General features: G+C 62.3%; 1 protein-coding gene across 2 annotated transcripts in view; it reads right to left on the bottom strand.

The window, feature by feature from the left end:
* Positions 1 to 1,189: 1,189 nt before the first annotated feature.
* LOC142435520 (cAMP-dependent protein kinase catalytic subunit PRKX-like) overlaps positions 1,190 to 12,163 on the bottom strand; it is a 35,451-nt gene continuing 24,477 nt past the window's right edge. The window contains exons 5-10 of one of the 2 annotated variants that reach the window (XR_012781561.1): positions 10,920 to 11,015; positions 10,518 to 10,575; positions 6,609 to 6,686; positions 4,666 to 4,819; positions 2,948 to 4,150; positions 1,190 to 2,684 (exon numbers count right to left, since the gene is read on the bottom strand). Coding sequence is in view for 1 of the 2 variants with exons in the window: in XM_075539742.1 (XP_075395857.1) it covers positions 4,694 to 4,819; positions 6,609 to 6,686; positions 10,518 to 10,575; positions 10,920 to 11,015 (358 nt within the window). In the remaining variant the exon portion in view is untranslated. Of the gene's footprint in view, positions 4,151 to 4,665; positions 4,820 to 6,608; positions 6,687 to 10,517; positions 10,576 to 10,919; positions 11,016 to 12,163 lie in introns of both variants that reach the window. The other variant, XM_075539742.1, reaches the window with a different exon arrangement.

Raw genomic sequence — 12,163 nt, 5'->3', positions numbered from 1 at the left:
TAAAACAAACCGAAACGAACAGTCTTCTCGCATAAATTAGACAGCAGTCAGTTTCCCCGAGGGCCTATAAACAGACACACGTATATAAATCACAGTGATTTTCTCTCTCTCATTGTGCGAGATGACGAACATTATGTTGCGCATACGCTCTCTGGGGGGGGGGTCCCTGCCTCGGTTTCCCACCAGGGAGCGCATCCGACAGAAGTGCACGAACCCCACTTCTGACACCACACGGGTCTCTAACTCAGCAACCGCGAGGACCCCAGAAGCTGTGTGACTGGGTGCGAGGCAGGGCCAGGCCCAGTGCACACAGAGAGCGCGGCCACTCCAGTTTCTACGTGAGATGCAAGCATGGAGAGGCTTCAGACTCCGTCCATCATCAAGACACGCACCCCCACACCCACCCCCAGCTACCCCCACACACCATCAACCCCCATCCCTGGACGGACAGCGGTCGGCGTGGCGGATGAAACGATCAACACGCGCTGGAGGGGCCACCGGGCGGGGGACGCGGAGGGAGCAGCATGTCCTGCATCTGCAACCGAGGCCCAAACGAATAAAAGGTCTGGCGTTGTGTCCACATGATCCCAAATCAACCGGTCCGGAGAAGACAGACGGACGGACAGATCGAACCGCTTCCCCAGCACGAGACCCCAGCCCCGTGGCTGGACTGATGTGCATGTTCTGGTGGATGCTGCCCAGCCTTTGGTCAACAAGAAGCCACGCCCGGGGAGGGGGGGCTTTAATATATGACGTCAGTGACACCCTAGGGGGCCCACAGGGCAAATGCATAGCTCCTGTCTGTGAAGTCTGCGGCGCTTTGCAGACATGTCTTCTGAGTTTTTAATGCACGGACCAACCTGTTGCTAGAGGTCACAGCAAATCCCTGTTTCTGATGCCCAGTCGGTGCGTCTCGATGGGTCTAAGGGTCTAAAGCGAGAGGCTGTTTGGTTTTTGCACCTTCTAAGGCATGCCGGCCCCTGCGACCCGGCTTTCTGCACGGTTTCGAGCTTGCAGCCCCGATGCAACGGGACGGGCTGCAGCCTTGCGCTCGCTCAGTAGCATCTTCAAACCTGGGTCCGGCGCCTTTTTTTGTTTGCGATTGAGGTCATGGCGGGAAGAACAGGAACAAATAAATAGAAGGATTCCGCTCGGTTGCTAATAAGGCTGCGGTGTCCGGAAAACAAAATTGCTAGATTATCTCACGTGCAAAGTAAAAATTTAATAATCTGCTGGGAGCCCACACGGGGCTCGGTGTGCAGCTTTTGCACGGCAGTGACAGCGGGAGCCGGGGAAGGCCAAAGCTGCCGGAGGAGGAAAATTCATAGCCCACTCGCGGCCAGGAGCAGCCGCGTTCTTGCTGTCTTTCGGTTTGCGTCCGGTTTGAACCCACTCGGGGAGCCGCGCACCCGGATCAGCTCGGGAACAAGGCGCTTCGGGAATCCCCGGGGCTAGTTTCACACCCGCAACATCTGGATTCTGAGCATGAAACTTAAAAAACTTTTTAATCGTCTGCAGACGATGCATTTCTGATCATGGAGCTGAGGAAGGCGCTTCATCGACCGCTTTAGGTTCGGGTTATGTTTGGGGACTTTTAAATTTTTATTACTTTGCTGATCTTTTTAAGCAGGCGTCTCCAGGCAACCCCAGTGCCCAGTGCTTGAGGCCCCCGCCAGCTGAGAAGGGCCAGGCCGCCTCACTCCAGGCTGGGATCCCTCCGCGCGCAGAGAGAAAGGACTCCCGGGCGGGTGGCTCGTGCGCATGCGCGCGGAGGAAGACTCGGGCCCGGCAGGACTTCTCACCCCGGTGACCGGATCCCTCCGCGCGCAACTATAAAGGGCCGCAGGAAAGGCACGCAGCACGCAGTCCTCCGCCAGGGCCGCCCCGTCCCCAATCCGGACGGGATGGCGCGGGGCGTGCGCGCGCACGTGCACATGCGCGCGCAGAGCTGGAAGCGGAGCTGCCCCTCGTTTTAAACTGATTTTCCCGCGTCCGCGTCCAATGCGACGCAGCACGGCCGGGCGCGGGCTGACCTGCTCCCCGTGGGGACTTGCGTTTCCCCCCCTCCCCCCAGGTGTGCCAGGCATCACTTCCGCATCACCTCCGCGTGCGAGGATTCGAACTGCCAACCTTTCCCTCGTTCGCGTTCAAGTGCAAACCCGAGCGCTCTGCCTCCCGTCGGACGGGCTGGCCCTTCAGGAACGGGACACGGACATGATCCCGTCGGGACAGGGCCTTGGTGCTCATGGCGGGGGCGGGGCAGGGAGAGGGGCTGAGTGCCAGTGGTCACCCCAAAAAACTGGGTTAAAAAAGCTATTCGGGGACCGCAGACATGACCGGCTCCTTCCGGCGCTTCTGCAAAGCGTGGGAGGTGGTTTCAAACTGCTGACCTGAGAGCGGGAATATCCTCAACGCCGCGAGCACCCTCTGACGGGCAGCTGCTTCCCCCCTGGGGCTCCCGTACCCCGCAAGCAGAATGTATGAACCTCCACAGAAGAAGGCGCTCGGGGTCACAAGATGTTTGAGCAGAAAAGAGGGACTGGTTTCCAGGAAGAAATGTCTCCCCAGCAAACCGCGGAAAAGCTACACCTGTGGCCACGCGTCCACCAGGTGATTCAAGAGACCCTGAGCCAAGGAGCCAAGCTGAGGGAGACAGTCCTCCCGATCCCTAGGGGGCGCCAGACCTGAGCTCACACCCAACCCTCCCGATCCCTAGGGGGCGCCAGACCTGAGCTGAGACCCAGCCCTCTCGATCCCTAGGGGGCGCCAGACCTGATCTGAGACCCAGCTCTCCTGATCCCTAGGGGGCGCCAGACCTGAGCTGACACCATCCCTCCCAATCCCTAGGGGGCGCCAGACCTGAGCTGACACCCAGCCCTCCTGATCCCTAGGGGGCGCCAGACCTGAGCTGAGACCCAGCCCTCCTGATCCCTAGGGGGCGCCAGACCTGAGGTGACACCATCCCTCCCGATCCCTGTGATGGGCACCAGGGAGCTTCCCGGGCCTCGGAGCAAGAAAAGGGTGACCCGTGGCTGGGCTTTTTAAAGAGATCTCCTTGTGCAAGCCATTGTCTCCTGCGGTTTCCCGAGTGGCGGGCACCTGGGGCACCTGCAGCTGGCAAGCCTGGGCCGTGCCTTGAGCTGCCTGCACCCCCCAAAGGCCCCTTCCCAAACCCTAAGGTTAAAAGTTTGGAACCAAGGAATGCAAACGGGCCATGAAGCCGACACGATCCAGGAGCCCGGTGCACACACGCACGGTGACCTCGGCGACCCTGAGACAGGGAGGAACTGGGGGGGGGGTCCCCGAGCACCTGGAAGCACTGCTCTGAAAGGGCGACCCTAGGAGACCTTGCACAGAAGCGGGAGGAAGACGCAGAGCGAAACGGAAAGGAGAGCCCGTTGGGTTGATTCCACCTGAGACCGCAGCCCCCCGACTCCGGGGGCCTGACTGCCTTCTCCCGCTGGTCACCCACTGGGGGGCACAGCGTTCAGGGGCGAAAACGCATCTGAATAGGGCACCGCCCCCAGCCCCCGCCTTGCCCGGTGCCCGCCGGACGCAGAACCATCCAGAGGGCGTCTGTCCCGCGAGCGACTCTGTGGCCATCTGGGGGGCTGGAGAAGGGTGGACAGTGGAAATGGACGGGGCACACGGGCTACAAGCCTGCACGTGACCGCCGGGCCCCTCCAGCCCCCCCAAGACAAGAAAGACGCCAGGCCTAGGTTGTGACACAGAATGCAAAGCCCACACCCTGGACTTTTCTTTGCATGGCCCCCCACCTTCCCGCCTGCCCCCCGAGGCCGGGAACTGGGGAATTCACCCCCACGGAGGGGGACATGTCAAGCAAGGCGTGCACGTCCCTGCACCGACATCACGAGCTGTCCTGGTGCCGGCTGTGACCACAGAGACGGACACCTGTCTGTCCTGCTGAAGAGCCTCTGGGAGACCCCGCTGGGCGCCCACGAGAGCTGACCTGCTGGAGGCGGCTTCCCCCGGGGTCCGGGGCGCTTGCAGCGCGGGGCAGGAGCCGGCTGCCCCCCGAGGTCCAGTCTGCAGCACGACAGGGTGGGTCGCCACGGGGAAGGCCTCGTCCGGGGCCACGCAGCCACGTCGGGTCACGGGGTGTCCGTCCCGCAGGAAGGCTCCGGCTTGGCTGTGGGGGCAGGAGGTGACACCGGGGCCCTTGGTGTCTCTTGTGGATGGAATTCGGGGCCCCATCCTCACCCCAAAAAAAACCAAACAACCCACTGCCCCCGAGTGGAGCAGGGCCTGCGGGTGGGGGCGATGTCCAGGAGTGGACGGCCTCCTCTTTGTCCCGCGGGGCCGCGGCCGCTCCTAACCTGCTCCCGACAGACAGAAACCCAGCTGGGGGCTCACACCCCAGGGCGCTGAGCTCGAATCCCCTCCCTCAATGGTCACCCCGAATCGGAAGGCTTCCCCCCAAACTGCGAGAAAGTACGTTTCTGTGCTGTCGGCCGCCCCCTTTGTGGCTTCTCCCAGATTCTCGCTTCTGGTGCCCAAATCGACGAGAAAATTTAGTTCTGTTCTGTCACACACCCCTTTTGACGGCGTCTCCCCGAAACCTTGGTCCCCTGGGCTCCTGACACCCTGGGGGGAAAAGCAGCCTCCTCCCGACCCCTTCACGGCGGCCGGGGCGCAAAGAGGTACCTCGAGGACGGGGTGGGGGGTCCCCTCGTCAGAAATTCTTGAAGATTTCCAAGTCCTTCGAGGGCACAGCCGGCGTCGCCTTCCAGTCGCTCTCGGGGTACGAGTCGAAGTTGGACGTGTCCCCCTCACGGGAGATCTTGGGGACAATGGGGGGCTGGGGGGGGAGAAACCAGTTAGAACCCAGTGCCCGGCCGGCCCCTCGCTGCCAGCCTGTTCTCAACACACGCAGTTTGCAAACGTGGAGCCTCGAGGGCCGGTGCTCAGACACCATCAGCTGGACCCGAGGGTCCCCAGTCTGCACACGTTCCGGCAATCTGTCCTTCCAGCCCTGTGGGTCTCCTCCCTCCATGGAGTCAGTGCTGACTCACGGCGCCCCCTGTGGGTCTCCTCCCTCCATCAGTCAGTGCTGACTCACGGCGCCCCCTGTGGGTCTCCTCCCTCCATCAGTCAGTGCTGACTCACGGCGCCCCCTGTGGGTCCCCTCCCTCCATGGAGTCAGTGCTGACTCACGGCGCCCCCTGTGGGTCTCCTCCCTCCATGGAGTCAGTGCTGACTCACGGCGCCCCCTGTGGGTCTCCTCCCTCCATCAGTCAGTGCTGACTCACGGCGCCCCCTGTGGGTCTCCTCCCTCCATGGAGTCAGTGCTGACTCACGGCGCCCCCTGTGGGTCTCCTCCCTCCATCAGTCAGTGCTGACTCACGGCGCCCCCTGTGGGTCTCCTCCCTCCATCAGTCAGTGCTGACTCACGGCGCCCCCTGTGGGTCTCCTCCCTCCATGGAGTCAGTGCTGACTCACGGCGCCCCCTGTGCGTCTCCTCCCTCCATGGAGTCAGTGCTGACTCACGGCGCCCCCTGTGGGTCTCCTCCCTCCATGGAGTCAGTGCTGACTCACGGCGCCCCCTGTGGGTCTCCTCCCTCCATCAGTCAGTGCTGACTCACGGCGCCCCCTGTGGGTCTCCTCCCTCCATCAGTCAGTGCTGACTCACGGCGCCCCCTGTGGGTCTCCTCCCTCCATGGAGTCAGTGCTGACTCCCGGCGCCCCCTGTGGGTCTCCTCCCTCCATGGAGTCAGTGCTGACTCACGGCGCCCCCTGTGGGTCTCTAATACCATAACTCTCTATGGGAGTAGAAAGCCCAGTGTTTCTCCCTCAGAGCTGCTCGTGGTGTTGAACTGCTGACCACGCGGATCGCAGTCCCACATGTAACCAAGCTGCCACTGGAGCGCCCAGAGGAACAGGTGCGAGTTAGAGGGAAACTGCGGACTGCTCACAGCCAGGGCCGGTTCTGTCCCCCTCGTTGGTCTTCCTTAGGCCCCAACTCCCAAGTGGTCTCACTATAACACAAACGACAACACCAGCCGTTGTGCAGTCAGGCTGTGTGGCTTCGTGCGTGGTGCGTGTGCATGTGCTCCTGCTCCTGGGGGAGGAGAGGCCCGAGGGGCTGGGGCGTCAGAAGGGCTGGTGGAGATGCCTGGGGGCACATCCCCCCGCCCGAGTGACCCAGGGAGGAACTGGGAGAACTGACCGCCGAGGACAACCGGAAAGGTTTACAGGAACCTGGGCGGCAGGGAGTGTATGCGCTTGTGGACAGAGCAAGGTGGGCACGGCGTGTGATGAGGGCTGTCCGCCGGGAAGAATGTCATGTGCCTGAAGCATGTGTGTCTGACTTCCTGCATCTTCTCTCAATACTACACGCACGCATGCACACACACGCATGCACACACACACAAACGCATGCACACACGCACACGCACGCATGCACACACGCACACACGCATGCACACGCGTACACGCATGCAAACGCAAGAGACAGAGCTGAATGCCCCCGTGGGGGTTCCTGGCGGCCATCCTTCGGGGCTCCAACAGACAGACGGCCGTCCTGAGTTCCAGCTGCTTCACCCTTCGGTTCAGGCGACCCCACCCTCCCAGGGGCGCGTGTGCGGTACCTTCAGCTTCCTGTGCGGGACGCCTTCCCAGTCCACCGTCCGGAACCACCTGTGCCGCTTGATGTCATTGGCTCCGTTCTGCGGGAGACACGGCACATCAGTGCGAGGGGCACGGAAAGCCTGCTCCCCACAAGTGGTGGCGCGAATCTGCACCGGGATGAGCGGACGAGGGGGCCCTGCTGGTCCCCAGGGGGGCAGGGTCTCCCTAAAGCGGGGGTTCCCACCCAGCAGCTGGTTTTCAGAAGGGAGACGCAGCCGCCGTTCCCCGTGATGAGCTCTGAAACCCAGGGGGGTCCCCCACTCTGTTCCGGGGGGCTGAGTCCACAGGGGGCCAGTGGTCCCCGTCGGGTCGCATCCGTGCAGAGCGGGTCTATTGAGATGGAGAAGGCCCCATGGGGCAGAGCAAAGAGGTGCAGACCGCCGGGGGCGAGACAGGTAGCCCCACATCACCGAGGGCGGGAACGGAAGTGACGTGACCACCCTCCTCGTTCTGAGACATGAGCTTCCGGTGAGAAAAGGGAAACCTGCCCTCGAGCGCCCCCACCCGGCTGGAGGGATTTCTACGATGCCAGCGCTCAGTGACTCGGACCATCAGCATCGACTCTTCTGAAATGACCGCGGGGGAGGAATTTCTACCCCCCCCCAAATCTTACATTGTGTGTTACTGAAATAAAGCACAACCACACTCACATTGTGCCCACGGCTGCCCGCGGGAGGGGGGGGAGTGGGGGGGGGCGGTGGAGAAGCAGCGCCCACCCCTCCACGGGGCCTCCCGGAGAATTTCCTCCACGAGGCCTGCTCGGCCGAGGGGCACCCACCCAAACCCCACCAGGGACCCCAAGTACCAGCCCCTCCCGGGTCCCCAGCACACAGGCCCCGCCCCACCCACGGCTGTAGGACACAAGCCACGCCCCCCACATGCCCAGCACACAGGCCCCACCCCTCACCGCAGCCCCAATTCACCATACCCATCACCCCCCACGCTCCCAGTACAAAAGTCCTGCCCCCCAGTCCCCAGCATGCAGGCCCCGCCCCTCCCACTACCACAGCACGCAGACCCCGCCCCTCCCACATCCACAGCATGCAGGCCACGCCCCTCCCACATCCACAGCATGCAGGCCCCGCCCCTCCCAGGTCTTCAGCACAGGCCTCACTTCGCCCACTTCCCCAGCATGCAGGCCACGCCCCTCCCATATCCACAGCATGCAGGCCACGCCCCTCCCACGTCTTCAGCATGGAGGCCCCGCCCCTCCCGACAGCCCCAACACACCAGACCCAGTTTCTCCTGTCTCCAGCATGCAGGCCCCGCCCCTCCACGCACGTCCCCAGCATGCAGGCCACGCCCCACCGCGTCTCCAGCACGCAGGCCCCGCCCCTTCCGGCAGCCCCAACACACCAGACCCAGACTCTCCTGTCTCCAACATGCAGGCCCCGCCCCTCCCACGCTCCCAGCACGCAGGCCCCGCCCCACCTATGCCACAGCATTTAGGCCCCGCCCCTCCCACGCCCCCAGCACGCAGGCCCCGCCCCTCCCGGCAGCCCCACCAGACCCAGCCTCTCCTGTCTCCAGCATGCAGGCCCCGCCCCTCCCACGCCCCCAGCACGCAGGCCCCGCCCCAACTATGCCCCAACCCGCAGGCCACGCCCCACCGCATCTCCAGCCCGCAGGCCCCGCCCCTCCACGCCCCGAGCACGCAGGCCACGCCCCTCCACATCCCAGCACGCAGGCCCCGCCCCTCCACGTCCCCAGCACGCAAGCCACGCCCCTCCACGTCCCCAGCACGCAGGCCCCGCCCCTCCACCTCCCGGCACTCAGGCCCCGCTGCAGTTAAGTGAGGGGAGCTGGACCAGCGGCGGGGGAGGCGCGGCTGGGGTCTGTCCTTGCACAGCTGCAGCCAGCAGACAGACAGCAGGCCGTGGCTTTAGGGCGTGGGCGGGAGGGGCCCCCTGAGGGCCCTGCAGCAGGAGCTCCTCCTCCGCCACCGCGGGAGCCGCTGGGCAGCCTCTGGGGGCTGCAGGGCCCTTGGGAAGTGACCCTCGGCCCCAAACGCTGCAGGCCAAGCGGACGGACGCATGGAGCACGTCTAAAAATTAAATCTGCAGCGCTTTACGCATTACCGGCGAAGCACGCTTGCCCGACTGCCTCGTGCACCCACGTATGTCCCCACAGGGGCTGAGCCTGACCCACTGCCCTGGCAGGACGGGGCAACTGTGCTCCTGAGTCAGGCACTCGGGTAGCAGACGGACTCTGGGCCTCCCTAAACACAGCACCCTGTTCTAGTAACCGGCACCCTGTGAGGCTCACCTCCAGACAAAGCGGGCGGTGCCCGGCTATCAAAAGACGCAGCGTCTGGCCTCTTAAAGGCTTGAGGTTAAACAAGCGGGCATCTAGCAGGGAAGCAATAAACCCCCGTGCAAGAAGCACACCAGCCTGTGAGATCACGCGGTGTCGACAGGTTCAGGTGTCAAAATATCCCAAACAGTCATGGCTGTGAAAGAGGGGGGTTGGGGTGGAGACCCAAAGCCCATCTGAAGACAACTGGACATCCCCACACACACTGAAGGGCTACAGGAAGGGGCAATTCAGCCCAGGTGCAGTCCAGCACCCATGAAACACCCATGAAACACCCCCTCCACCCCCATGACCCAGTTCTACCCTACGGACCCGGCTAGACCGGAGGACGCTCATTAGTCCAGGTAAGAGCTCTGGACACAGGCAATTGAGCACCGATCAGACCCTCGGGGGCAGTAGTGGGAGTGGCGACATCATGAGGGGAGGGGGCTAAAGGGGGAACCTGTCACAAGGTTGGATATATAGCCCCCCAATCACCCAGGGGGACGAGTAACAGAAATGTGGGTGAAGGAGAGGAGCTGACACCCAGGCCTGTAACGGAAAGATGCTTCGGAGCGGACGGTGAACAGGAACGTACAATGTGCTCAATGCAAACTGAACGACGGGCCGTCACACGGTTTCTAAAAGCCCGCCCAGGAATTGATTAATTAAAAATAATTTTAAACCTATTTTTTTATCGCCCATCCTGGATGGGAGGGCAGTTTCTCAGGAGCCTGCCTGTGTCGCCTTTGTGCAATTAAATTTTTTACAAGCCTGCGCCGGCAAAAGAGGCGGCGGCAGGTGTCTCATCTGCTTCCCGCGCCCACAGACTCAGATCCGGTCTCTCCGCCTGCTCCTGCCTCGATTAGCGACCGCCTCCTCATCCGACCCTCCCTGTTGACCAGCCCCGTCTGCTGCTCGGCGCCTTGTGCACCTTGGCGCAGGATGCGGTGGGAGACACGCCTGGAACGGCTCACGTATCTGTGTCTGCTGAACCCCCGGGGCCCCCGTGCTCAGTGACCCTGCAGCTGTGTAACGAGGTCGCTTGGCAGTTCCACGACGGCGGCATCTGCTGGTCCACCGACTGGGCCCAGACACCTGACAACACCCAGGTGTGCTTGCACCTCCATCCTCGCCTCCCCAGCCGTAGAAAGGCCAGGCCTCTGAGCTCTTTGATGCCCCCCTTGTTCGGGGTTCACGCTTGCAGGTGGGAGGGCAGGGGGCGCACACCCTCAGGCCCAATCGCAGACATCTCCTGAGCCACACTGAGGACACAAGCAACATCAGCCGCTGTTCGACGGCCCCGAGTCTCGGCACCAAAAAGCCCGCGCAGAACTCTGCCCCTGGGTTGCTGGAAGTCCATTGCCAAAGGCCTTTCTCCCGGGGCGGCTGCAGGTGCACCTGATCATCCCGGTTCACACCTGGATGCAAAACCATCAACAGCACCCAGGACTGGACACCAGATGTCCAGCAAGCAGAGCCCCGCTGGGTGTCGGAGCAGAACTGACCGCCCCTAGGGGCTTCCGAAGGCTGGTTCCGGGAAGGAGGCCCCCAGGCTGGCCGCACTGGATACTGACCTTCATGTTCCCGAGTCGTTTTGTCCTGTCGACGACCAGCAGTTTCCTAATGAGGTCTCTGTGGGCGACAGGGAGACACACCCAGGCCTCCTGCCATCAGCTGCCTCGCCCGCTGAGACCACGGGGAGCCACCCCCCTTTCCTCAGGGTCATGACCAGAGTAAGAGAAGCTGGGGCCCCTGGACCTGCCGGAGGACGGAGGAGTCTCCGCCATCTCTTCAAACACTGACCCTACATGAGGTCCCCCCCCCACCCCGTGTCCCGGGGAGACCCCTGCTTGGCCAAACACCTCCCGCCCAGCCTGTCCGTCAGCTTCATCTACTGGGCACCCTGCTGACCCCAGCCGGTCCTGGCCGCCGAGACACGGGGGGCAGGCACACAGTAGGGTCCACGGGCGACTCACTTGACATAGAAATCCAAATATCGGGGGAAATCTATTTTGGCCGCGAGGATCTTCTGATAGATACCAAAGGGATTGTCGTCGAAAAACGGAGGGAACCTGTCCGGAAAAGACAGGAACGTGGGCGACTGCGGACCGGGAAGAGGGCAGGTGGACACATTCCTCATTCCCAAGGGAAGTCGCCCGAGAGGCCGGAGTTCCGGGTGGAAGGCGGCCTTCACACGCTGAGTTTGGGAGGAGCCCCGGCCACATGCTCATAACAAAGATGAACCCCCATCACTGCGCTCCTGAAAGGCACCTCGTATGGGGCAGGGAAGAGCCTGAGACGCCGGGAATCCAGGACGCATCCCGCCCTCAGGTTCGGGAAGGTGGGAGGGGAGGGGAGAGGGAAACATGAGGGGCTGAAACCAAGGACTCAAAAACCAAGGACTCAAGTAGAAGGAATATGCTCTGAGAAGGACGATGGCATCAAACATAGAAATGCGCCTGACACGATGGATGATGGATGATGGATGATGGATGGATGATGATGGATGATGGATGATGGATGATGGATGATGGATGGATGATGGATGATGGATGATGGATGGATGATGGATGGAGAGACAGACATGAATAATGGATGGAAGAAGACATAGGCAGACATGAATAATGGATGGATGGATGATGGATCATAGATGGATGATGGATGATGGATGGATGGATGGATACAGACAGGCATGAATAATGGATGGAAGAAGACATAGGCAGACATGAATAATGGATGATGGATGGATGATGGATGGATGATGGATGAATGATGGGTGGGTAGTGATACAGAGGAGCTGAACGAGCCCCCAATACAAGGATGAAAAACCAACCAGTTACATCTTACAAGCACGAGGCTCATTGCTTCCTGGCCGGCAGTTTAAAGCCAGGAGCAGACAGGTTGCTTCTGCTCTGCCTGCGCGGGGGGCAGCCCCTGCCCCTGCCCAGCCCTGGCGTAACCTTGCACCTTCTTAACTGGGGACCTGTGGTCAGGATGTGCACTTGGTAAAACGAGGAAGGGGTGGGGTCGAGCCTGTCAACCAGGTCACTGCCTGCCGTCCCTCCTTGGGGGCGTGGCCTTCTCGTGAGGATTCTGTCCACTGCTGGACCTCCCAGTGGACAAGCCCCATGGGCCCTGCTGGAGGCAGGCTGGGCCCAGGAGATGCTTCCGCGGCCACTGAATCCCCAAGACCCCTGGCCTGTGATCTTCCCGCATTCGG

The sequence above is a fragment of the Tenrec ecaudatus genome, chromosome Y (genome assembly GCF_050624435.1).
Source record: "Tenrec ecaudatus isolate mTenEca1 chromosome Y, mTenEca1.hap1, whole genome shotgun sequence".
NCBI lineage: Eukaryota > Metazoa > Chordata > Mammalia > Afrosoricida > Tenrecidae > Tenrec > Tenrec ecaudatus.
Note: the sequence above shows the minus strand (reverse complement) of the source record. Positions and strands in the feature narration are given on the sequence as shown.